Consider the following 26,662-nt stretch of genomic DNA (forward strand, 5'->3'; position numbering starts at 1 on the left):
CAATACTGGTGAGTGCCACCTCTTTATCTTCTGCTTTAAGCCCCCTGAGATAGGCAGTACCAGTAAGAGGTTCAAATTACTTTCTGCCCTTATCAGTTCTTATACGTTCTGCTTAATGAGGAGAGGCCTTGGCTTGGTGGTAGAGCACACGCATTTGCACGCGCAAGGTAACATGAGCATAAGAAGCTGCATATGACGAATCAGACCCTTGGTCCATCGAGGTCAGCATTGTCTACTCAGACTGGCGGCGGCTCTCCAGGTTCTGTCTTCCAGTGTGGTGTAGCGGTTAAGAGCTGGATTTGTTTCCCCACTCCTCCACATGAAGCCAGCTGGGTGGCCTTGGGATCGGCACAGTTCTCTCAGCCCCACCCACCTCACAGGGTGTCTGTTGTGGGGAGGGGAAGGGAACGTGATTGTAAGCTGGTTTGATTCTTCCTTAAGTGGTAGAGAAAGTCAGCATATAAAAGCCAACTCTTCTCATTTGAGGGAGACCTGGAAGATCGTTTTAATTTTGTCGTTGTGATTTTCTTTTACTTCTTCACTGCAAGCCAGTGAGCCTGCAGTGGTGTAGTGGTTAAGAGCGGTGGTTTGGAGCAGTGGAGTCTGATCTGGAGAACTGGGTTTGATTCCCCACTCCTCCACATGAGCAGCAGAGGCTGATCTAGTGAACTGGGTTGGTTTCCCCACTGCTACACATGAAGCCAGCTGGGTGACCTTGGGCTAGTCACACTCTCTCAGCCCCACCTACCTCACAGGGTGCCTATTGTGGGGAGGGGAAGGTGATTGTAAGCCGGTTTGATTCTTCCTTAAGTGGTAGAGAAAGTTGGCGTATAAAAACCAACTCTTCTCCTTCTTCTCATTCGAGGGAGTCCTGGAAGATAGTTTTAATTTTGCCGTGATTTTCTTTTACTTCTTCACTGCAGGCTGGTTCTCACCCACCCCCAAAAAAACCTCTGAAAGTCTCAGCTGCCGGCAGGCGGCTCACAAGCTGTCAAGGGGAGGGCAAAGCAGAGGGACGTGAGCCACCCAGATCCCCCGGGGGAGGATGTGGGAAGCGGCCGGCTGGTTAGCGGGTGGAGCAGATCCTCAGCGGGTTTGTTCCCTCTCAGTCATCGATATCATGAAGCAGGCGGGTTAGTGCAGCGGGAGACGGGGAACGAGTGGATGAGGAAGACCTCAGGCAGCGCTTCAGACGCGGGACGAGGTCTTCCTTTTTAAGCGGTGCCCAGATTTATGCAAACAGGCCCGAGCGGGCATCAGGGCAATGCAGGGACAGAAAGGTTCGACACATTTTTCTCTGCTCTGGACAGAAACCAGACTTTTTATTGCCGCCTGTACCAAAAGATGCAGGAGAAGGAAGGAAAAGCGTCCTGGTTGCCGTGGCCACCCTTGTGGCTTGCAAGGGGTACATTTCCCCACCCAGACTGAAACTTGATGCCATGAACCGCTGCTCAAGGGGAGGGGCGGTGGCTCAGCGGCAGAGCATCTGCTGGGCATGCGGAAGGTCCCAGGTTCAATCCCCGGCATCTCCAGTTAAAGGGACTAGGCAAGTAGGTGATGCGAAAGACCCCTGTCTGAGACCCTGGAGAGCCGATGCCGGTCTGAGTAGACAATGCTGACGTTGATGGACCAAGGGTCTGATTCAGTAGAAGGCAGCTTCATGTGTTCAAGAGGCAGAAATTCAACAAGTGAGGGATGTGTCCTACTGCATGACACGGCAGAGCAGCAACAGGGAAAGGCCACGTTTGTTGAATAGCTGTCTGTCAGCTAGCAGTTAAGATCACGGAAAAAAGCACGGCAGCCCTTAGAATCATCGAATCATAGGGTTGGAAGGGAACGCCAGGGTCATCTAGTCCAACCCCCTGCACAATGCAGGAAATTCACAACTACCTTCCCCCTACATCCCCAATAACCCCTACTCCATGCCCAGAGGATGGCCATTAAAAAAAAAAAAAAAACCCCTCCAGGATCCCTGGCCAATCTGGCCTGGAGGAAAATTGCTTCCAAGTGGCCATTGGCACTAACCCGGGCCACGCAAGAAAGGGCCACGAGAGCCCAACACTGATGCAAACCTTCCTGCCCTCCCTACATTCCTCCTCTGGGCTGGGCTGTCATGTTTCCTTTCTTCCTTGGCCATGCTCCATTTCATGTTTTGTCCACCTTCTAGGAGAAAAGTGCCTTCCAAAACATGAAGCTTATTGCCCCAGTTTTTAAAAGAAACGTTTAATCCCCCACCCACCCACCCCCCGTAAACCCCAGGTTTTCTTCCAGTGTTGCCAAAACATAAGTGGTTCCGTTGTGTGGATTAAAAAAAAAAATCAGAAGGGGGGGGATACCCATTAGTATTAAATATATAGATACTGCCTCTGAACATGGAGGTTCCATTTAATCACCATGGCTAACAGCCGCTGATGAAGTGATCCTCCAGAAGTCAGATTAAATGCTTTTCTTTTTAAAAATTTTTTATTCATTTATATAGGGGATACAGAAAAGAAATAAAGTGGTAAAACAGATAGAGAAAGTTTACATATCATTTTGCATAGCCCTTCTACATACCTTTACCCCAAAGCTCAACAAGCGTTTACTAGATACAACTTCTAATTCAAGCCCCTTAATACTTCATTTCTATTCTGTATTCTTCAATTAGTAACTTATAGTTAGTTCTATACTTCCTAAACCAGTGATGGCGAACCTTTTAGAGACCGAGTGCCCAAACTGCAACCAAAAACCCACTTATTTATCGCCGAGTGCCAATGCGGCAATTTAACCTGAATGCCACCCCCAGAGGGGGCCCAGAGGGAGAGGCTAGGGTTGCCAAGTTCCTCTTCACCATGAGTGGGAGGTTTTGGGGTGGCGCCTGAGGAGGGCGGGGTTTGGGGAAGGACTTCAGTGCCATAGAGTCCAATTGCCAAAGTGGCAATTTTTTCCAGGGGAACTGATCTCTATTGGTTGGAGATCACCTGTAATAGCAGATCTCCAGCTAGTACCTGGAGATTGGCAACTAGTTCCTTAGTGTTTTCTCTCTACATATCAAGACAAATGGAAAGGTGTTTGGAGGATAGCTTGTGGGCACTTCAAAGGTGGAATAGGACTGCACTCCCCTCCGCCCGCACAGACCCAGAGGGTGCCGGAGAAGCCGCTGGAGGGAAAGAAGGAAGGAAGGAAGGAAAGAAGGGAAGGGAGGGGGAAAGGGAAGGAAGGGAGGGAGAGAGAGAGAGAAAGAAAGAAAAAGAGAGAGAAAGGGAGAAAGAAATGGAGCAAGGGAGAGAAAGAAAAGGACAGAGGGAGACAGAAAAAGAAAGAGGCCATTTATGCATGGGAGGTTTTGCCTTGGATTTGCCACTCGGTGGGGCGCGGTGGCAGGCTTGTGAGAGGCGAGCAGGGTGGGGCAGAGGGCGCCTCCTTCGCACCCACCGACCAGCCATGCCCCTCCGCCCGCACAGGCCCAGAGGGCGCCGCAGAAGCCGCCGGCCATGCCGAGTGTGAGCGCCCGGCTTCTGTTCCCCGCTCTCCCACCCGCCTGGCCGGCCGCGCACGCTCCAGCGGCGGCAATGGCGGCAGCTTCTGTGGGAGAGTCCGGGGGCCACCGCCAATGATGTCGGAGGTTCCCCACCCCTGGGCTACAGCCTCCCCCATCTGGGGCGGGGCAGAGCCGGAAAGGCCAGCGGCTTGGAGGAACCGTGCGTGCCGGCAGAAAGGGCTACGCGTGCCGGAAGTGGCACCCGTGCCATAGGTTCGCCAACACGGTCCTAAACTGTTTAGCTTCTGAACATCAACATATTCTCAAAGACCTTATAATTCAATTTGTTTAAAATGATTTAGCCCTCTCATTGCAACATCATTGTTTTATGTTTTATGTTTTATCAAAGAATAGTTGCCATTTCAGTTTGTACTCCTCAATCGGTATTCCTCTGAGCAAGTTTGTCAATTTTGACATAGTTGCAAACTCTTTTCAAGGCTACCAAATTTCGTGCTCGTTACTACATCCAGCGGCAGTGAGTTCCACAGTTATCAGAGCGACTTTGTGAGGAAGCTGACCAAAAAATGCTTCCCGTAGTCCCTCGCAGGCCGTGGGCGAGTAGCGGGCCAAGTAAAGACGGTACGGAGGCCGGACTTGGTCTGTGGGCCGTCGGTTGCTGTCCGGGGCTGTCCCTCCGGCCCCTCATGTTTTTTCCATTCCTCCCTCGCTGATCTGTTTCCTGACCCTCTCTCTGGGCTCAAAGCCCATCTCTCTCCACCCAGGCGGTGGGCCCAAAAATATCTAGCCAGCAGCTGACACCTTCCAACTGTCTCCTCGGAGGCAGCTGGCCCGGGGGTTTGTTTCCCCCCCTCCGCCCTCCCCGGTAATCGCAGCGCATTCATGTATGAGAGCGCATGAAGTTCGCGTGTCTAGCATTCTTCTTCAGGAGGCATCAGATGGCCGTCGAGAGGGAAGTCTCTAGAATAACAGGATGGAGGTTAGAATTGTTCAAGGGAACGGCTCTGTGCGCGCACGCATGCGTGCATGAATTGTGCAAGGGTGTGCCGGCGTGGTCGGCTCTTGAATGCTTTTCTGGAGTTGAAATCTAGGCCGGATTTAAACAAGAACAGTCGGCCTGGGAATTAATTTGCTGGGGTGGAGGTGGGAAGGGTGGTGGTGGAGGAATCACATTTTTCCAGCCCGGCTCAGCCGTGGATCCAGAAGGCTTTCTATAGAGCTGATCAGAAAGATACTGGGCAGAGGAATCGAGGCTAGTCCGAAGGGAAGCCCTGCAACCCTGCGTCTCCTCTATAAAAAGAGGTCTCTGATTCCTTCATCAAGCAACCAGTTATGCAAAAAATGCTTTATTAGCTAACAGTGCTAATATATTACAATGAACCCCGTGGCACAGAGTGGTCAGCTGCAGTACTGCAGTCGAAAGCTCTGTTCACGACCTAAGTTCGATCCCGACGGAAATTGGTTTCAGGTAGCCGGCTCAAGGTTGACTCAGCCTTCCATCCTTCCGAGGTCGGTAAAATGAGTACCCAGCTTGCTGCGGGTAAAGAGCGGTGGACTCTAATGGGGAGAACCGGGTTTGATTCCCCACTCCAGCACGAGCGGCGGACTCTTATCTAGAGAACAGGATTAGATTCCCCGCCCCTCCACATTCAGCCTGCTGGGTGACCTTGGGCTAGTCACAGTTCTCTTAGAGCTCTTTCAGCCCCACCTACCTCACAAAGTGTCTGTTGTAGGGGGTCACTGGGTGTGTGGGGGGGAAGTAGCTGTGAATTTCCTGCATTGTGCAGGGGGTTGGACTAGATGATCCTGATGATCCCTTCCTACTCTATGATTCTATGATTGTGGGGAGGAGAAGGGAATTGTAAGCTGGTTTGATTCTCCTTAAAAGTAGAGAAAATTGGCATGTAAGAACCAACTCTTCTTCGTCTTCCTTTGGAAAATGGAAAGAGAGGAAAGCAATCAATGCAGAAGCAATGTGGCACTATCCATGCCCCATGTAGGACTATTCTCTTGTGCCCAAACCAGGCAGAGGTATGAGAAAGGGGGTGGTATCAGCATCTCTCCTTTCTAAACACCCCCTGCAATCTTGCATGAGGGGGGGTCAGTGTACTTTTTTTCTGCTGTCTCCCAATAGTCTGTTTCATTTCTAAATTTCCGAGGCAAGCTCCGAGCGGCCTGCGCAATCCTGTTGTGAGATCTTTCCCAGCTGGAAGCGTGAGCCGCGCCCTGGAGAATGCCGTCTGGCCAGAGAGCCTGCCTTGGCGGGCAGCCCGGGGGGAGGGTAGCGTCAGTTAGACAGGCGTGCGCAAGCCTCCCCGAGAGCAGGATGCACACTCTGCCTGCCGAGCGGCGATGAATGATGTGGCCGAGCAGGGACCGGGCAAACACCGCCAGGACTATGCGTCCGCTTGCGGAGAGAGGTTTGGGAAGCCTAAGTCAACCACTACACCACTCTGGATAGTAGAGGATTGTATGCTTATTTATTTATTCATTCGCCAATCAAATTTTAATTTCGATACATTAGCAGCTCTGAATAAAAATCAAAGTTAGGTTAAAATAATAAAAGTTGATGGTTCTGGGGGTGTGATTTGAAGGAGAGAAGGAAAGATCTTCTCTGGGGAGAGGTTTTCAATCAGCCGTTTACGAATCCCACTAGACCGGAGGCACAATTTGGCTACTTGAGTGGTTATCTCCCGAGAGGAGTCTGCTAAGAGAAGGGAAACTTTAGCTTCTTCCCATCTCCCAGGAAAGGATGACAACATGGGGAGATTGTACTGCGATCTTACATCGTTGTAGAAAGGACAGTGCAACAGAACATGTCCTATTGTTTCCACTTTCTCTGTTTTGCATGGGCATAATCATTGATGAAAGGGAGTGCGGAGATACCGGCCTTCCAGGAGAGCTGAAGGTAAGGCACTAAGAACATAAGAAAGGCCCTACTGGATCAGACCAAGGCCCATCTAGTCCAGCAGTCTGTTCACACAGTGGCCAACCAGGTGCCTCTAGGAAGCCACAAACAAGATGACTGCAACAGCATTGAAACGCGCAAGAGTAAAGGTCCTTTGATATTCTATTGATAGGCTATACAGTAGCCAAGCAAATTGGGAATATGTATTCTGCATACTGTATTTATCTATATACTCAATGTATGTGCTTTCTGATAGACTTATTTTACCAAACTTCTGCTATTATTAAGCATTCAAATTTTAATAGTATACTGCTTTCGTTCTACTTGATATTAATTAGCTATGTACCGCCGCATTCCCCCTCCCCATTTTTAAGTATCTAAATTTTAGTTGTATTGGTTGGTTACCAACTTCCTGAAAGAAAGAATGATTGAAGATTAACAGAAGAAATGGGAATGCTATTTTGAATATATTAACTGGAAAGGGTAGAATAAAAATTTAACAGAGATAGAAAATAATAGTTATACATGCTGAATAAGTTATAGCTAAAGATAAATTTAGAGTATAAACATAGACAAGTTCAGTAATGTATAAGTAAATATTATAACAGTAGAATACTGTTCATGTAAACTGACCCCTGAAGTAAGCACAAAATGTATGAATGGAAGTGTATGTATATGTTTGTTTGTTATCTTTTCTTTTGAAAACGTTAATAAAATATCTTTAAAAAAATTAAAATAAATTTTAATTGTATTTTGTTCTTGTTTTACTTTATATTATTCAGTTTGATGGTCTATGACTGCAAATAAAATGAGGATGATATTCTGTTGATTCATTAAAACATTTATATCCCACCTTTCCTCATGGTTCATGCTAGGGTTCAGCATTCCCCCTCTTCAGGTAACTCATTAATAGGACCATCCAGTGCTCTACAAGAAGCCTGGACTTCATGCACAGTGGAAAGAGGAGTTAAAGTCACGGGGTAGTCAAATTTGGAAGTGATCAGACCTTGAGGGTTCTGCTAACACCGTCCCTCTTTCCTTGCAGGACATGAAATCATGGTGCCGCACCCCGTGACTCTTTCTCGGTGAAGATGTCCTCCCTGGACCCCCTGCCTCCAGCCACCCCTCCCTCCCAGAAGCCCACCCGGATCATCAAACCTCGCCCACCCACCAGGCCCCGGCCTTATTTACCGCCCAGGCCGGACTCGAGCAAGCTGGGCCAGGGCCCCACGCCGCCGTTGCCGCCGGAGGACTCCACGGCCCAGCCGGCAAACGACGACGGATGCCGCAAATTCCCCGAACCCCCGTGCAGCACCGAGCGGCAGCTCCACATCCTGCAGAATTCGGGGGCCGTCCGGAAGATCGTGGTGCGCTTTGACCATACAGGGCCGGAGAAGGACGAGGCCGACAAGCCGGCGCGGCCGATTCTGAATGGCAGCCAAGCGCCCGCCCCGGTGGCTGAGAATGGGGGAGGGGAGACGGAGGAGGAAAAAGAAGCACAGGGCCAGTTGGGTAAGCGAGCAGGGTTGTGGCGATCGCGTGCTTTAGCTGTTGCCACCTTTCTTGCCTTGGCCCGGGAGAAGAAGAAGAAGAGTTGGCTTTTATATGCCGACTTTCTCTACCACTTAAGGGAGAATCAAACCAGCTTACAATCACCCCCTCCCCACAACAGACACCCTGTGAGGTAGGTGGGGCTGAGAGAGTGTGACTCGCCCAAGTTCACTCGGCTGGCTTCATGTGTAGGAGTGGGGAAACCAACCCGGTTCACCAGATTAGCCTCCGCCGCTCATGTGGAGGAGTGGGGAATCAAATCTGGTTCTCCACATCAGATTCCATTGCTCCATACCACCACTCTTAACCACCACACCACACTGGCTCTCAAGAGATGGTCTCTGGCCCCGCTGGCTTCATTCAGCTTTAAGAGCTGTGAGCACTGCGCTGAAAAATAAAACTCTCATTTCTGCATTGGGCAAAACTCAACCTGAAGACATTATTTCTTATTTTGCATAATCTGCTTTTGTAAAGGCCTATTATGCAATGGTTTTTGCAAGGCACTGCCGCTTCAACCTTTGCCTCTCAGAATTGAAAGCATGAAGCTGCCTTCTACTGAATCAGACCCTTAGTCCATCCAAGTCAGTATTGTCTACTCAGACCGGCAGCAGCTCTCCAGGGTCTCAGGCAAAGGTCTTTCACATCACCTACTTGCCTAGTCCCTTTAACTGGAGATGCTGGGGATTGAACCTGGGACCTTTTGCATGCCAGGCAGATGCTCTACCACTGAGCCACCGCCCCTCCCACCTCACCCAATCCTGGCTTCTGAAATTGTACTAGAAATTGCCTGTGATCTTCAAAGCCATAAGTAATCAGGAGGACTAGAAACTTACCTTTTTCTTTTAAAATGAAAGCTACAATTCCTGGGATGCTGAATTCTCCAAAATTATTTCATTGTGATTGTGAAACAGCTATTTCTGTTTTATATAGGCTTTATTCTAAAGGCCCAGGGCTGAGCCTGGCTGAACCAAGGAGGGGCGGGATAGAAACCAACTAAATAATAGTGGTTTAGTGGTTAAGAGCTGTAGTTTGGAGCGGTAGACTCTGATCTGGAGAACTGGGTTTGATTCCCCACTCCTCCACGTGTGTGGCGGAGGCTAATCTGGCGAACTGGATTTGTTTCCCTGCTCCTACTCATGAAGCCAGCTGGGTGATCTTGGGCTAGTCACAGTTCTCTCAGCCCCACCTACCTCACAAGGTGTCTTGTGGGGAGGGGAAGGGAAGGTGATTGTCAGCCGTTTGATTCTGCCTTAAGTGGTGGAGAAAGTCAGCATATAAAAGCCAACTCTTCTTTTTTTCTTCTCAAGGCATCCTACCAGTAAAAGCGTCGTGCTGACCAAAGATTTATCTTCCTATCTAATATATTTCTTCTTTCTTCTTCCTTCTTCTTCTAATATTGGAATGTCTTCACCGTATAGAAGAGCAGCTCCTTGTAAGTTTTAAATTTTGTTTCATTCCTGCAGATCCTAGTGATGGCACGCCGCCGTCCACGTTGGCTGTGGTGGAGCAGAACGGTGTAGAATCCCCATTTTCCTGCCCCTCGGTCTGCCCCTGCGTGTGCCACCAGCAGCGAGCAGGCATGGTCTTAACCTGGGTCCCGGCACCTTCTCAGCAAGCCAAGCGAGACAACGGCGAGGAAGAGCCCGCCTCGGACCTCTCGTCCTCCGCCGACGAGGGGGGACCGCTCTTCCACCGCTTCCTGGCACTCAACCCCCCGCCCGCCAAACCCCCTGCCAAAGGCGGCAGGGCCCCCAAATCCCGCCGTTCTCCCCGGAGCAAGAAGCCCCCCGACCCCCCGCCCTCGGCCAACGGGCACGCCGAAGGCAGCGTGGTGCTGACTGGATACCGCTCCACCGCTGAGCCCCTGCCCCCGCGCTGCCCCCCGCTGATACCCAAGCCCCCCCGTCGCAGCAGGGGGGTCTCCCCTGCCTTTTTCGACAGCGAGCCCGTGCCCCCGGCCATCCCGCCCAAAGCCCCGGTGAAACCGCCTCGCAACTCCTTGGGGCCCTTTTCCTTCCCCCGCAGGGGTTCCCTCCAGTTCCCCCTGGAGTCCAACCACGTTCACGGCGAAGCCTCGCCCCTCTCCCCCGGGGAGGGCCTCCTCCTTTCGCCCCCTTCCCAGCCCCCGCCGCCCCCACCGTCTTCCCAGGGGTTGCCCCCTCCACCCCTCCCTCATCAGCAGCCTCACCCGCTTCCTCCCTCCCAACTCCCCGCGATCCTGACTCCACCCCCTCCATCCCAGCCTCCTCCTCCATTGCCTCAGGGGCTGCCCCCACCGCCAACTCAGCCCCCGCCACCCCTGCAGGACACGTCGCCGGATGGAAGTCCGTGTCAAGGTAACAGCTGTGCTATGTGAGGGGAGGGGAGGTGGGGTGTGGTGGGAAGATGGCAGGATCTCTCTTCAGGGTCTTGCGATCCACAGAATGACTACTTTTAGTTTGACCTCAGATTAGAGCCAGCGTGGTGTAGTGGTTAAGAGCAGTGGTTTGGAGCGGTGGACTCTGATCTGGAGAACCGGGTCTGATTCCCCACTCCTCCACATGAGCGGTGGAGGCTAATCTGGTGAACCGGGTTGGTTGCCCCACTCCTCCACATGAAGCCAGCTGGGCCACCTTGGGCTAGTCACAGCTCTCTTAGAGCTCTCTCAGCCCCTCCTACCTCACAGGGTGTCTGTTATGGGGAGGGGAAGGGAAGGGGATTGTAAACCGGTTTGATTCTTCCTTAAGTGGTGGAGAAAGTCAGCATATAAAAGCCAACTCTTCTTCTGCTGCTGCTGCTTCTTCTTGTGGAGACTGAAAGCCATACAAAGGCAGCCATATTTGGCCATCAGGAAAGAAGAGTTGGTTTTTATACCCCGCTTTTCTCTACCTTTGTCTCAAAGCAGCTTACAATCATCTTCCCTTCCCCTCCCCACAACAGACACCTTGTGAGGTAGGTGGGGCTGAGAGAGTTTGGAGAGAACTGTGACTACCCCAAGGTCACCCAGCTGGCTTCATGTGGAGGAGTGGGGAATCAAACCCAGTTCTCCAGATTAGAGTCCACCGCTCCTAACTGCTATACCACACTGGCCTTGATTAAATCGGTTGGAATATTTATGACATTGCCCAGGGTTGTCAGTGGCTTAGCTCACTTGTTTGAGCCATCTAGTGTGCTTCACACTCGAAATGGGGTAAAGGAGGGTACTTGCATGTTGTTTGCAGAGCTGCAATGGTTTTTTCCCCTTACCTTTCACTGGAAAGGGTAGACGAAATAAAGTCGCCTTCATCCACCCCTCGTTTTACCAAGCTTTACTCTGGGCCGGCTTAAATTACAGGCTCCCTAACGGTTCTCCTAAATGTGGCGAGGGGGTTAGAGGGAGTGAAAGTATGCCCACTGGGGGATAGAACAGACAAGCTGGGCAAATGTATGTACAACCTGACACATGCATGGCCAGCTTTCCTAGATAAAGCCTTGGAATCACCCATCCACTTAGTATAACCTTCTTGTTTAATATTGTACATGAGTATGCTTGCTTCAGACATTAAGCTGCTGCATGGATGTTCAGGGGTGGGGTTAGCATTCGGGGGGGGGGGTAAAGGACGGGCCCATCCTTCTCCCCCTTCCTTGTCCCTCCCCCCACCATAGGTAGGGGAGAAATCGGGGCACGTTTTATCTTAACCCTACCCTAATTCCGCAAAATTTCTCTCTCCAGGTGGCTGCGAATCTGACTGCCCGGAATCAGGCGAATCTGACGCAGGGACCCCAAAGGACAGGTGTGTTGGCATCCCCCACCCCCCTCCAGCTCCCATCAAGTCTTGGAAGAAAGATTTGCCTTTCTCCAGTCTTTAGGGATGCAGGAGCTGTGGGGAGGGACCAGGAGGAGAATAGCTTAGCCATCCTCTCTGCTGTCAGGGACGGGTTTTGGTAAACTGGGTCCTTTATCACCACGCTGGGTAAGGACAGCGAGGAGCGAAAGTAGATGCGGCAGTGTCCTGGTGTCCAACACTAGGACACTGCCACCATATTGCTAAAATGGGTGAATTAAAAATACTGCTGGGGCCCAATGGGGCCCATTCAATTTGGGGGCTTCCTGCGTTCCATACTTCTTTGTGGAAGCAGCCTTTGAAACTAGATTGCTGGACTAAACAGGTCTGTGATGTGACTCATTTTTGGAGGTTTCTTAGGGTTGCTGGTTTCTGACTATTGCATTTGTTGTCTGTCGCAGATCCTCCTCGGTGCTGTCCCCTAAGGGCCCTGACTGGGGTCTTTGCTTACAGGACGGTAAGTGGGAAATTGGGAGCAGGAAAAGATCAGGTGGTAGAGGGGAACCCAGTTCAAGACGTTTTGCTCATTAAAGGTGGAGCCCAAAATGTTGTCCCTCTCCACCATCCTGCCTAGGATTGCCAAATTGACATTGAGAGATTCTGGGGATGGAGCTTGGGGAGGACAGGATTTGGGGAGGGACCTCCACAGGATATAATGCTACAGAGGCAACTCTCCAAAGCAGCCATTTTCTCCAGGGGAATGGATCGCTGTCATCCGGAGATCAACAGTAATTAGGGGAGATCTCCAGGCAACCCTACTCCTGCCTGCTGTCCCTCCCCCCAGGTGTTCGAGTTCGCCCAAACAGTGCACTTTTACCACCACTACCACCTTCTGTGTCTCCCTCCACCCAAGAGCTGGACCAGTATATGCAGCCAGCTTGGTGTAGTGGTTAAGAGCAGAGGACTCTAATCTGGAGAACCGGGTTGATTCCCCACTCCTCCATATGAGTGGCAGACTCTAATCTGGTGAACCAGGTTTGATTCCTCACTCCTCCACGTGAAGCCAGCTGGGTGACCTTGGGCCAGTCACAGTTCTCTTAGAGCTCGCTCAGCCCCACCTACCTCACAGGGGTGTCTGTCGTGAGGAGGGGAAGGTGTTTGTAAGCCGGTTTAAGTCTCCCTTAAGTGGTAGAGAAAGTCAGCATATAAAAACCAACTCTTCTCCTCCTCCTCCTCCCAGCCCCACCTCCCTCACAAGGTGCCTGTTGTGGGGAGAGGAAGGGAAGGCGATTGTAAGCCGGTTTGAGACTCCTTAAAGGTAGAGAAAGGCTGTGTATAAAAATCAACTCCTCTTCTTCTTCCCAGCTGCACTGGCTCTTTGGTGCCACCATGAATGACCCCCGTTTCCCAGTCCTGGATTGGCCTCAATGGATATTTGGGTGTCATCTAAGGTTGCCAGTCTCCAGATGGGGCCAGAGACCTCCTGGACTTACAGCCGATCTCCGTACGATAGAGATCAGTTCCCCTGGAGAAAATGGCTGCTTTGGAGGGTGGATTCCAAGGTCTTCTACACCACTGAGGTTTCTCCCTTCCCCAAACACCAGCTTTTCCAGGCTCCGCTGCCAAATTTCCAAGAATGTCCCAATCCAGAGATGGCAACCCTAGTCTCGCCTATGTAGCGCCTTTCTCTCTTTTCCCTAACCTTTGCCCGCATCTTCCCCACCCCCTGCAGAGCCCTTGTACCAAACCTACCGCCAGGCTGTCATCTCCAAGGAGATCAAAAGGCAAACGGTCCCTCGCAATAGCAGCTTCAGCAGCTCGGACTACGGGGCCCCGTCCCCTGGCGAAGGTCCTGCCGGGCCCCGCGGCCCCATCCCACACAGCACGTTGTGGCAGGAGCTGCCGGCCGTGCGGGAGAGCGGCCTTCTGGGAAACATGGGCCCCGAGGAGAGGAAGATGCAGGAGGTGAGTGACCCAGGGGCACCGTGGGACCCATCCCTCTCTCCCCCTGCCTCGCCAGCGTGGTGTGGTGGTTAAGAGCGGCGGTTTGGAGCGGTGGACTCTGATCTGGAGAGCCGGGTTCGATTCCCCCACTCCTCTACATGAGCGGGCGGAGGCTAATCTGGTGGACTGGATTGGTTTCCCCGCTCCTACACACAAAGCCAGCTGGGTGATCTTGGGCTAGTCACAGCTCTCTTAGATCTCTCTCAGCCCCACCTACCTCACAGGGGTGTCTTGTGGGGAGGAGGAGGTGTTTGTAAGCCGGTTTGAGTCTCCCTTAAGTGGTAGAGAAAGTCAGCATATAAAAACCAACTCTTCTCCTCCTCCTCCTCCTCTGTGCTTGCCATAGGGCTCAGAGTGAGACAAGATCTTATCTCCTCTGAGCTCAAGCCTGGAGGAGGCAAGAAACAGCAGATTCTCCTCCAAATACCAGTGGGAACGAGGTCAGAAGCCGCCTGTCCCTCCAGCATGCTGGGGCATGCAGAGAGCTCAAGGGAGAGAAGTTTTCTGGCATTTGACGAAGAGTGCTTGTTAATGGTTCCTCATCCACTTGGAGAGGAGTGACTAGTGGAGTGCCTCCGGGATCTGTCCTGGGGCCTGGAAGCTCATCCAAGTCCGTATTGTCTACTCAGATTGGCAGCGGCTCTCCAGGGTCTCAGGCAGAGGTCTTTCCCATCACCTACTTGCCTGGTCCCTTTAACTGGAGATGCCGGGGATTGAACCTGGGACCTTCAACATGCCAAGCAGATGCTCTACCACTGAGCCACAGCCCCTCTGCATGGCTCTCCAGGGTCTCAGGCAGAGGTCTTTCCCATCACCTACTTGCCTGGTCCCTTTAACTGGAGATGCCGGGGATTGAACCTGGGACCTTCTGCATGCCAAGCAGATGCTCTACAAACTGAGCCACGGCCCCCAACTAGTCTTAGCTTGCTCCTCTCCTACCACTGACCCTGCTGCTCCGCGTTTCTTCTCCCCCACACCCAGAGCCTTTTCGAGGTGGTGACGTCGGAAGCCTCCTACCTGCGTTCGCTGACCCTGCTGATCGAGCACTTCATGGAGTCTCGGGATCTGGCAGCCACCATCCTTCTGCGCGAGCACCGCATCCTCTTCTCCAACATCCGCAAGGTCAAGGAGGTCAGCGAAAGGTCAGTGCCGCCTCTTCCCTTTCCCCTCTGACCCTTTGGCTCGTGCTCCCCGGAATTCACCCTGGGGGGGAAAGGACGACGACGAAAGGCAGAGCTACAATCCCAGCCTGTTCATTATGGGTTGAGGTACAGGTTTGGAAGAATCGTATGGTACAGCCCTGCGCGGGCATTCTGGAAGGGCTGTACCGCTTGATTTTTCTGATCCATAGTGAACATAAGTTCACCCTTTAAAAAAAAAAAGATGAGACTGATTAAAGGTGGGGCTACGTTCCCAGCCTGTTAGAGTTCATTATGGGATGAGATACAGGTTCAAAGGAGTTGCATGGTACAGCCCGACATAGATATCCTGGAAGGGCTGTACCACATGATTTTTCACATCCATAATGACCATAAGTCCACCCAAGGAGACTGATTAAAAGTGGGGCTACATTCCCAACCTGTTAGTGTTCATTAATTATGGGATAAGGTACAGGTTCAGATGAATTGCATGCTACAGTCCTGCACGGGTATCCTGAAAGGGCTGTACCATGTGATTTATTTCCTAGTCAGTAAGGAACATGAACAGATTGGGAATTCAGCCCATCTTGATGTTGGAAATGGGGTTGTAGGATCATGCTTTCAAAAGCTGTGCCGTGAGGAAAGGGAAATCCCCGTGTCCCATTCGATGTTGTTCCTAAACCCTCCCCTCCCCATTCTGCACCATCAGGTTCCTGCAGGACTTGGAGGGTCGCCTCGCCGAGAGCCTGCAGATCTCAGACGTCTGCGACATCGTGGAGGACCATGCGAAGCAAAGCTTCTCCGTCTACATCGACTATGTCCGCAACCAGCTGTACCAGGAAAAGACCTACAGTACCCTCATGTGAGTGTGACCTCGAAAGAGTCTGTTGGATGGTTGTGGCTCAGTTTGTAGAGCATCTGCTTGGCACGCAGAAGGTCCCAGGTTCAATCCACGGCATCTCCAGTTAAAGGGGCAAGGCAAATAGGTGACGTGAAAGACCTCTGCCTGAGAACCTGGAGAGCCGCTGCCGGTCTGAGTAGACAATACTGACTTCGATGGACCGAGGGTCTGATTCAGTATAAGGCAGCTTCATGTGTTCATGGAATCCATGGCTTCTGCATAGCAATAGGGACATTTGTGAAACTCCCCCCCCCCTTGGTCTAAATAATGCAAGGTTCATATTCACCATTCATGAATTAAGGTGGCCCTAATCTGCTGTCTCCTTAAAGGTAGAGAAAAGCGGGTTATAAAAACCAGCTCTTCTTCTTATAGTTATTGACATAAATAACCACGAGAGCCAGCGTGGTGTAGTGGTTAAGAGCGGTGGTTTGGAGCGGTGGACTCTGATCTGGAGAACCGGGTTTGATTCCTACACACAAAGCCAGCTGGGTGACCTTGGGCAAGTTTCAGTTCTGTTAAGAGCTCTCTCAGCCCCACCTACCTTACAGGGTGTCTGTTGTGGGGAGGGGAAGCGAAGGTGATTGTAAGCCAGTTTGAGTCTCCCTTAAGTGGTAGAGAAAGTTGGCATATAAAAACCAACTCCTCTTCTTCGTCGTCTTCTTCTAAATAAAAAGAGAGAGCTTGCTGGCATCACAGCTCAATGAGCTGTGTCCGTATCTCATGAAGCCTCGTATTTCCTGCAATCACGGAAGCTGGCGTTGGACACAGAATCCTATGTCCTGTTTCTTGGCCTACAAGGCCTCTTGATACCAGGACTGACCCTTGGTCTGTGTCGCTTAGTTTTCTCTGCTCCGCCCTGCCCCGGAGATCCTTAAATGGGGCCTGTCAAGCAACGATCCTTGCCGACCATCTGCGCAGCTGTGAGCTTCGCCCACTGACTCCGCCGGCCTCCTCTCTCCCCTCCCAGGGAGAAGAACCCCCAGTTTGCCGTTGTCGTGACCCGTCTGCAGGAACTGCCGGAGTGCCAGCGGCTCCCTTTCATGTCCTTCCTGTTGCTTCCTTTCCAGAGGATCACGCGGATCAAGATGCTCATCGAGGTGGGAAGAAGTCCTAAACCGATCGCTCTGCTCATGTTGCTTTCTTGAGTGCCATTTCTGTTCCACCTGGGAAGGCATTTAAGTGGGATTGGAGTGTAGGGTGTGCTGAAAGATACGAGAGCCAGCGTGGTATAGTGGTTAAGGGTGGCCGAATCTAATCTGGAGAACCAGGTTATATTTCTCACATGCAGCCTGCTGGGTGACCTTGGGCTAGTCACAGTTCTTTCCGATCTCTCTCAGCCCCACCTACCTCACAAGGTGCCTGCTGTGGAAGGGAAGGTGATTGTAAGCTTCCACAGAGAGCCAGTGTGGTGTCGTGGTTAAGAGCGGTGGTTTGGAGGGGTGGACTCTGATCTGGAGAACTGGGTTTGATTCCCCACTCCTCCACAAGAACAGCGGAGACTAATTTGGTGAACCGGGTTGGTTTCCCCACTCCTACACAGGAAGCCAGCTGGGTGACCTTGGGCTAGTCACAGCTCTGTCAGCCTCACCTACCTCACAGGGTGTCTGTTGTGGGGAGGGGAAGGGAAGGTGGTTGTAAGCCGGTTAAGTGGTAGAGAAAGTCGGCATATAAAAACCAACTCTTCTTTTTCTCCTCCTCCTCCTCCTCTGCTTTGAGACTCCTTTTGGTAAAGAAAAGCAGGGTATAAAAACCAACTCTTCTTCTTCTTTGGCAAGGTTGTTGGGGCAAGGATTTCTCTGAAGGCAGAATGATTGAAAATCATTATCCCTAGTGCATGAGAAAGAAATCAGACAGCCCAAGAAACCCAAGTGTGGTATAGTGCTTAAAGTGTTGGGCTAGGATCTGGGAGACCCGGGTTCCAATCTCCTACTCTGCCATGGAAGCTTACTGGGAGACCATGGGCCAGTCACACACTCTCAGCCTAACCTACCTCGCAGGTTGCCATGAGGATAGAATAGAGGAGAGGAGAAGGATATAAGCCTCTGGTCGTCCCCGTTGGAGTAAACAAATTAATAAACAAATGAAAAGATTTGTCCCACTCCTCGTTCCCCATCTAATTTTGTTCTGTCTTGTAGAACGTCCTGCGCCGGACGGAAGAAAACTCCTTGCGAGAGCAGAACGCCATGAGAGCGCTGGGCTCCGTTTCCAAGGTGAGCCAAATGAGAACAGGGAACGTTATTGTAATCACGAGAAGAGGATTAGCAAGGACTCGAGAAGGGGAAATCCTGTTCCCCCCTCTGGGTCTGGTTTCTCTCCTACCTCCCTTCCTTCCTCCTCCTTCCCCTGGTATTCTTAGCGTGGTTGTAGTGGTTAAGAGTGGTGGTTTGGAGCGGCAGGCTCTGATTTGGAGAACCGGGTTTGATTCCCCACTCCTCCACGTGAGCGGCAGACATTAATCTGTTGAACTGGATTGGTTTCCCCACTCGTACACATGAAGCCAGCTGGGTGACCTTGGGCTAGTCACAGCTCTCTTAAGAGCTCTCTCAGCCCCACCTATCTCACAGGGTGTCTGTTGTGGGGAGGGGGAGGGAAGGGGATCGTAAGCCGGTTTGATTCTTCTTTAAGTGGTAAAGAAAGTCGGCATATAAAAACCAACTCTTCTTCTCCTTCTCCTCCTCTGCCCAAATGCCAGGGAGTGGTTTTTCCATAACTCGTAAAGTTATGTATTCATTTTTAAGCATGTATATGCCACTTTTCTCCTTGAAGGGAACAGTAGAATACAAAAATACAAGCCCTGTTTGCAAACCCAAAATAGTAGCTGCAGCGGACCCCATTTTGCAGATTTTCGCAAGGATTGGCCCTTGGGTATTAGAACCTGCGATGCGTAAACAATACCTAAGTGTTCTCCTTCCCTGGCAGCAAAGCAGCAGGTCTCTGATTCTCCTCCTTCTTCTCCCCCTTCCCCAATCTCTGATCCAGATAATAGAAGAATGCAACTCGGAAGTGGGGCGAATGCGACACATGGAGGAGCTGATCCACATCGCCAGCAAGATCGAGTTCGACAAGCTTAAGGTCAGGGATTTAGCCTGGTGCCTTTTCTTCTCTGGGTTTGCTCCGACTTGCCTGGGCCGCGTTCCCCCTTTCTCCGCTCGTTGCTCTGGGCAGATTAAAATTGTGCTTCTTGAATTGAGCAACATAGCAACAGTACGTTAAATAAGCCGTTTTCTCACGGTGAGCTCCTGTTTTTCTTCCCCCGTTGCCGCTACATCTGTCCTTTTGTCAGCCAATAGAAATCTTCCTACCGGGTTTCCCTGCAGTCATTCAGCTAACCCCGGAGAGGTCCTCCAAAAATGCTCTCAGTGAATCTCTAATTCTCCAATTCATTCAGTTGCTGATTCTAGAGTAGCAGTTCTCTTCCAAATAGATTTCAAAGGGAGATTAGAAAGAGAGACTGCTGAATTACAACTAATAATGAAGCTCAAGACTATGCATTCTCTGGGACTGAATAGGGACCTGGGATTCCTGTCTCATTACCAATGCTGATTTCTCCATGCCTACTACCCCTCTGCGTATCACACCTAATCCAATCACACCTGCTAATGTCATTTACTTGCTTTTGACATTTACATTGCGTATCTAATTCACCTGTCTCTACTTAAGGACAGATGGACTCACATTCTAGCTGTATCTGAAGAAGGGAACTGTGGCTCACGAAGGCTCATGACCCTGCCAGAAATTTTGTTAGTCTTGAAGGTGCTACTGGACCCTTCTCTTTTATACTGCTAATTCTCCAAGGCATTATTTACACAGCCGAGGGTGGTACCCCTGAAATTTGGCTTCATTGTTTGGCTCTCTTTTTTAAAAACACTAGGGCTACCAAGGCCCTGCTTGGGGCAAAAGATCCCCCACCGAAAGCATCCACTGACTGCTGCCCCTTCAAGGGGCATCAGGAAGAAAATGTAAAAAACCTCACCAGTGTTGCTAGTGTGATGGTGTCACTTCCGGGGAAAATCTGGAAGCAATGTTGGTAGCTCTAGGAATTGCTGGGAGGTCTGTGGTTTTGCCATAGAGTTTCCAGCGATTCCTAGAGCTCCCGCCATCACTCGTGGGTTTCTTCCAGGAAGTGACACCATCACACTCTGGCAATTCCTAGAGATTCCTGCAATTCCTAGAGGTGACATCACTTCCTGGAAGAAACCCACGAATGATGGCGGGAGCTCTAGGAATCGCTGGAAACTCTATAGTTTTACCATAGAGTTTCCAGCAATTCCTAGAGCTCCCGCCATCACTGGTGAGTTTCTTCCAGGAAGTGACGACACCACCCCCACACACCCTGTCCTCGCCCCTTACCCTAGCCCATACCTTGTGTATATATGAATGACCTGCGGAGTTTTGTTTCAAGCTCATATCTGTGGTAAGACCCACGGTGGCCTGGGCAACAGAGGGCCGATGTGTTATGGACCACTTGTGTTATGGACCGCTGAAGGAAAGAACAGAAGACCCCCTTAGCGGGGCCCTCTCTTGACTCCTCTCTTTGGCTCTCCCCCGCGATTCAGGCGGTGCCCATCATCTCTCAGAGCCGGCAGCTGCTGAAGCAGGGCGAGCTGCTGGAGGTGGTGCATCGGGGCACGATCTTCGGCAACAAGCCCAAACTGGTCCCCATATACCTCTTCCTCTTCAACGATCTGCTCCTCATCGCCCAGCGGAAGAGGTGAGGTGCCCTTCCTTGAGCCTACGGGCCAAACCGGAGGTGTGCTGGAATCTCCATACCAAAGATTTCCGTGTGGCTGAGTGCTCTCTCTCTCTCTCTGTCTCCCTCTCCCTCCCTCTCTCTCTTTCTGTGTGTGTGCAAAAGGGTTGTCAACCTTTGGCAACCCCATAAGGTTTTCAAGGCAAGAGATGAACAGAGGTGGTTTGCCATTGCCTGCCAGTGTGTAGCAACCCTGGACTACCTTGGTGGTCTCCAGCTCCTCACCTGCACCCTTCAGCCAGCGTGGTGTAGTGGCTAAGGGTAGTGGTTTCGAGCGGCGGACTCTGATCAGGAGAACCGGGTTCGGTTCCCCACTCCTCCACATGAGCGGCGGAGGCTAATCTGGTGAACTGGATTTGTTTCCCCACTCCTACACTTGAAGCCAGCCGGGTGACCTTGGGCTAGTCACAGCTCTCTTAGAGCTCTCTCCACCCCACCTACCTCACAGGGTGTCTATTGTGGGGAAGGGGAGGGAAGGAGATTGTAAGCCGGTTTGATTCTTCCTTAAGGGGTCGAGAAAGCCGCCATATAACAAACAACTCTTCTTTTTCTTCTTCTTTTTCCCTCCAGCTCCGAACGCTTTGTCGTGCTGGACTACGCCCACCGCTCTCTCGTTCAGGCCCAGGGCTGCGGGGACGCGTCTGTGGGCAGCAGCTCCGAAAACAGCTTCTACCTGACCCTACTGGAGAACCACCAAGGCCGGAGTATCGACCGCCTCTGCCGCGCCCCGACACAGTGAGTCGTTGGGGTGGGCGAGGTCGAAAAGGATAGCGTCTCCAAGGGCACAGATGGCGCGGAGGGAGTGAAGGGAGTGGATTGTTTTTCCTTGGTGTCCTCAGAGATGCCCTGCGGTGCGAGAATTTTGCTAAGAGTAGTAAAATATCCTATGTTATTGGGCGGGGAAATCTAAGGGAACTAGGAACTGGCTCCGTTTTGCAGGGCCTGCAAGGCTGAGATGTTTCACCAGGCCTGTGGCTGAGGACAGCGACGGTTCTGCTCTGGCTAACCTCCCTGTCCCTTCCCCTCCTCTTTCTAGGGAGCCAGCGTGGTGGTGTAGTGGTTAAGAGAGGTGGTTTGGAGTGGTGGACTTCTGGAAAACCGGGTTTGATTCCCCCACTCCTCCACGTGAGCGGCGGAGGCTAATCTGGTGAACTGGGTTTGTTTCCCCACTCCTGCACACGAAGCCAGCTGGGTGACCTCGGGCTAGTCACAGCTCTCTTACAGCTCTCTCAGCTCCACCTACCTCACAGGGTGTCTGTTGTGGGGAGGGGAAGGGAAGGTGATTGTAAGCTGGTTTGAGTCACCCTTAAGTGGTAGAGAAAGTCGGCATATAAAAACCAACTCTTCTTCCTTTTTCTTTTCCTTCCTTTCCCGCTGCCCTTCTCTTTCTCTTCCCTTTCCTTTTTCCTTTCCCCTTCCTTAATGGTTCTCCCCCTAATTATAATTATTATGCATTCGGTAGGGGCGCTGTCTTGAATTTTAATGGGGAGAAAGGATTTTTAAGGTCTGTGCAGAGTACTTCATTGAACTGTATTTTATTGGTTGTCAGCCGCCCTGAGGCCTGGCTTTGGTTGGGAAAGGGCGGGGTAAAAAATCAACTAAACTAAACTAAATCTTGTATGGCGCAAGAGGATGAAAGAGGAGCCGCTGGCTGCTTTTTCGACCTCCCCTTTTATCTCCCCTTTATCTCTTTCCTTGGCAGCTGATTTCCCCTGCTCCCCACGCCCCCCTGACTCTCAGGGAAAATTAGCTGCCGAGAAAAGAAATAAATGGGGGAAGGAGGAAAAACAACTGAAGAAAAAGGGGAACAAAGAAACTTGACCTCACCGTCGGGAGAAACCGAAAGGTGTTGAGCTAAACACTGTCTAATATAACAACCAAATACATCTGTTTTTATTATACATTGTGCACAATTGTATTTAAAAACACAGGGCCTAAAATACAGGCTTCCTAAAAGCACACACATAGTTGCAAATATTACCAATGCCAGTTGATGTTGGTACATAAAATGACCAAAATCTGACCAGACGCATTTCGGCCTTTTACAGGCCTTCCTCAGTGGTCATACATACACAGTTTTACAATATACATCCTGACATATACACAAACGTTATACAAGGTTAAATATATATATATATAAAAGCCTTTTATTCTGTCTGGCTTTATGTTAAAATAGTTAGTCCGTGTGCCTTAAAACTTGGCTCACGGCTCACACCTGAATGTATAGGGTGTCCAGCATTTCAGGATGCGTATAACATCAACAGACGTGAAGAAAAAAATATATATGTATATGTCAGGATGTGTATTGTAAAATTGTGTATGTATGACCACTGAGGAAGGCCTGTAAAACGCCAAAACGCGTCTGGTCAGATTTTGGTCATTTTACGTACTAACATCCACTGTGTTGGTAGTATTTGTAACCATGTCTGTGCTTTTTAAAAAGCCTGTACTTTAGGCCCTGTGTTTTTTAACACAGTTGTGCACAATATATAACAAAAATAGATTTATTGGTTGTGATATTAGATAGGATGGAGGAAAAAGCAGCCCTTAGCTGGGGAGGGGCGGGGGGGGGGGGCATGAGTCTTTTTCAATGCCTGCCCCTGCAATCCTTTTAGCTGGAGGTGACTGACTCTGAATGCAGCACCTTCTTTGGGGCAGGGCATTTGAGGTACCAGGATGCTCCTTTCCCTGCAGGCCTCCATGGTTTACGCCTTTGATTTCAGATCAGACATGCATCGCTGGATGGGCGCTTTCCCCTGCCATGAATCCCAACCCAACGGCAAGCAGGAGACCATATATGAGGATTGGGGTGAGACCCTCAGCTCCCTCCCTCCTTCCTTCCTGCTGCTGTAGCCTGCCGGAAGAATGTTATCAGTACTTCAGTTAGGGTCGCCACCCTCCCAAGTGGGGCCTGCGGATCTCCCAGTATCAAAGAGAACAGTTCCCCTGGAGAAAATTGCTGCTGTCAAGGGTGGACTCTATGGTGTCATAACCTATTGAGGTCCCTCCCTTCCTCCTTGAGAGCCAGAATAGTGTAGTGGTTAAGAGCGGTGGTTTGGAGTGGCGGACTCTGATCTGGAGAACCAGGTTCAGTTCCCCCACTCCTCCACGTGAGCGGTGGAGGCTAATCTGGTGAACTGGATTTGTTTCCCCACTCCTACATGAAGCCAGCCGGGTGACCTTGGGCTAGTCACAGCTCTCTTAGAGCTCTCTCAGTCCCACCTACCTCATAGGGTGTCTGGTGTGGGGAGGGGAGGGGAAGGGAAGGTGATTGTAAGCCGGTTTGAGTCTTTCTTAAGTGGTGGAGAGAATTGGCATATAAAAACCAACTCCTTCCTTCCTCAAACCCTGACGATGATGGAAAGCCAGGATTCACTTTGTTTATTCCACATGCGCTGGGAAAATAGTATTCCTCCGCGTAACTTGTGCTGATGTCTCTTCCTCCCTCTCCCCCCCACAGATTGCCCCCAGGTGCAGTGCATTGAGGCTTATGTGGCAGTCCAGGCTGACGAATTGAGCCTGGAGCCGACCGACATTGTCAACGTTCTTCGCAAGACCAACGAGGGTAAGGAGATGCTTTAGTCCAACCTGTGCCAGTATTGAGTCAGTACTTAGTATTTAGCCTGAAGTCAGTGTTTAGCCTGGAGAGGAGAAGAGAGGGGATATGATAACCATCTTCAAGTACTTGAAGGGCTGTCATATAGAGGATGGTGCTGAGTTGTTTTATTTTGCTCCAGAAGGTCGGACCAGAACAAATGGATTGAAATTAAATTAAAAGAGTTTCCATCTAGACATTAGGAAGAATTTTCTAACACTTAGAGCTGTTCCTCAGTGGAACAGCCTTCCTCGGGAGGTGGTGAGCTCTCCTTCCCTGGAGGTTTTTAAGAAGAGGCTAGATGGCCATCTTCTGGGCATGGAGTATGGGTCACTGGGGGTGTTGGTGGGGAGTTAGTTTTGAATTTCCTTCATGTGGAGGAGTGGGGAATCGAACCCAGTTCTCCAGATTGGAGTCTGCTGCTCTTAACCACTAAACCGTGCTGGCTGTCTTTACAAACAATACGAGAAGTGAAATACCACCATTGAGATCTTCTAGTTATTTGGCAGCTGGGCAGGGATTTAAAGAGGGGAAAGCTAACACTCCCCTTCCCCCCCCCCCATTTGCAGGCTGGTATGAGGGTCTCCGCCTAGCTGACGGCAAGAAGGGCTGGTTCCCTTCGCGCTACGTGCAGGAGATCACGAACGAGCACGTGCGCCGGCGCAACCTCCGCGAGCGGTACCGCGTCCTGCAGGCCGCCCGCCAGCTCCAGCTGACCCGCACCAGCCACAGCAAGGGCAAATACAGTTCCGCTTGAGACTACGAGGGCAGGTGGACGAAGTGACCAGCGGGAGCGCCGGAGACACCGGCCTACGCATGCGCCTCTCGAGCCTACGCGGCTGGACGCGGAAGGATTGCCACGAGGAGATGTCAAGAGACGGTAGCCGCCAGTGGCTGTAATGTTGACTGAAGGCCTCTAGGGGGAGGTAGAGGGACGTTGCCTTCCTGACCAAAGACAACAGCAGTTGTAATGCCGTAAACGGGCCACCGGAGGTGCCAGAGCGATGCCTCCAAATGAATGTCTTCTCTGCATATGGCCAACACTACTTCACTGTACACGGAACCCCTCATGGTTCCGTTAACCCCGAGAACTAGTCCAGACTCCTTAGACACTGCCTTGCTGGGGAAGGGGATCTCAGTGCTTGAGAGTAACGACGGACTTCCTAACTGGGTTGACGGGGCGTGGAACCGTGGGACAGACCCACAATTGCTTGGGGGGAGGGAGGGCATGAAGATCATCCCTGGCGCGGTGTCATCGCCGGGCTTGGAGTATAGAGGTAAGACATCACAAGAGAGGAACGGTATCAGCTTGGCTTTCCGACCAACTTCCACAGTGCGGGAAGCGCCGGCTCATTTCCTCTCCTGCGTTTGGGGGAGAGGGAGTGACTGACACGCTTATGAAGGGGATGCCTTTGCTTATGGGAAGGCGGAATTGGGCCCACGTGCCCCTTTTCTCCAGTAGTGCACCCAGGGGTGGACCGTGAGAAATTAAAGTGGGCCTGGAGCCAGCCAAGCCCAGGGGACGCTACAGAGTGACCGGGGCTGCTAGGGTCAGATCCAGCGGTGATCGTGGGGCAATCCCACACCTCTTGTCATGGGCACCGGCCCGGTGGGACCCAAGTGGTCCTTGTGTTGCTGCTACCTGGCTGCCAGTGGTTCCCCAAGGCTCCAGCCCACCAGGAAGTTTCCCAGTGAGTTAACGGGCTAGTCCCATCGGGCAACGCGTCTGATGTCACAAGAGAGATCAGCTTTTTGTACAGACCAGTGTGGTTCCCCCGGTTTTTTTACGCAGTTCGAATTGTACAACTGTGCGCAATACTTTCCTCAGATGCTGCCTGAGAGGCAAGGTGCAGCTCGGGTGCTAGCACGCGCGCATGCACAGACCGTTCCTTATGCACCAAGCCGAAGCTGTGAGCTTGAGGCTGTTTGCCGGCTCTCGGGATTCCTGTCCCTGCCCCTCGAGGGTGCCCTTAACGGCTTTGTGTGCCATGCCTTTTCCTCTCGGTCCCCCTTAACGGTCTGGTGGACGCCGCCCCACCCCTCCGTTTTGCTTTTGGCCCATATAAGATCTGCACTGTGACCTTTACCTGCCTGCAGATGGGGTCCTGTCTCGCCGCCACCTCTGCCAGTATTTCATGGGCCCTTCCTGGCATTTTGCTCAAGGCCCTGTCTACCTCAGTGGGGATGCTGCTTTCCAACTTGTGCCCTCCCCCTTAGCCCCCAATTTCACGAAAGGGTCACTGGCTCGGTCCAGATGTGGAGCCCAGAGCATACATTCTCTCCCCTCTGGCGCTAGCGTCTGATCCACTGCCCCCAAACAGATTTCCCCTCTAACAGCCTGGATGAGACCTTTGCAGCTAAGGAGTTTCCCCTCTCCCGTGCCACGGACCAGTTTGTATTTATTAGGGTAATGCTATCTGAATTCCCAGTACGCAGAAAGGAATTCTACAGCTACCCCTATGAACACTCCAGAGCTCTGGTAACCTCAGAAGGGGTGAAGGGGGGGGGAGTGTTTAATTTATTCTGTATCATATTTGCCTGGATTGTCATGTCTTTTCGTTTTGATAGAGGAAAAGAAACCACCCATGGCTTG

At 51.4% G+C, this 26,662-nt stretch overlaps 1 protein-coding gene across 1 annotated transcript; it reads left to right on the forward strand.

Moving 5' to 3' along the window:
- The first annotated feature begins 6,326 nt into the window (after positions 1-6,326).
- ARHGEF15 (Rho guanine nucleotide exchange factor 15) lies at positions 6,327-24,826 on the forward strand. The gene is made up of 16 exons (XM_056864090.1): positions 6,327-6,386; positions 7,478-7,898; positions 9,401-10,273; positions 11,629-11,689; positions 12,142-12,197; positions 13,413-13,645; positions 14,666-14,826; positions 15,533-15,685; positions 16,692-16,821; positions 17,860-17,934; positions 18,704-18,796; positions 20,281-20,435; positions 21,045-21,209; positions 23,198-23,283; positions 23,935-24,039; positions 24,639-24,826. Exons 1-16 carry the CDS (start codon positions 6,327-6,329, stop codon positions 24,824-24,826), a joined length of 3,015 nt encoding a protein of 1,004 aa, XP_056720068.1.
- Positions 24,827-26,662: the final 1,836 nt, after the last annotated feature.

This window comes from Euleptes europaea, chromosome 18 (assembly GCF_029931775.1).
Source record: "Euleptes europaea isolate rEulEur1 chromosome 18, rEulEur1.hap1, whole genome shotgun sequence".
Lineage (NCBI taxonomy): Eukaryota > Metazoa > Chordata > Lepidosauria > Squamata > Sphaerodactylidae > Euleptes > Euleptes europaea.

Coding starts and splice junctions, on each gene's coding strand:
- ARHGEF15 (XM_056864090.1), top strand. CDS start 6,327: ATGGGCATAATCATTGATGAAAGGGAGTGCGGAGATACCGGCCTTCCA. Junction 12,198..13,412: donor GGGTCTTTGCTTACAGGACG/GTAAGTGGGAAA, acceptor CACCCCCTGCAG/AGCCCTTGTACCAAACCTAC. Junction 20,436..21,044: donor CTCATCGCCCAGCGGAAGAG/GTGAGGTGCCCT, acceptor TTTTCCCTCCAG/CTCCGAACGCTTTGTCGTGC.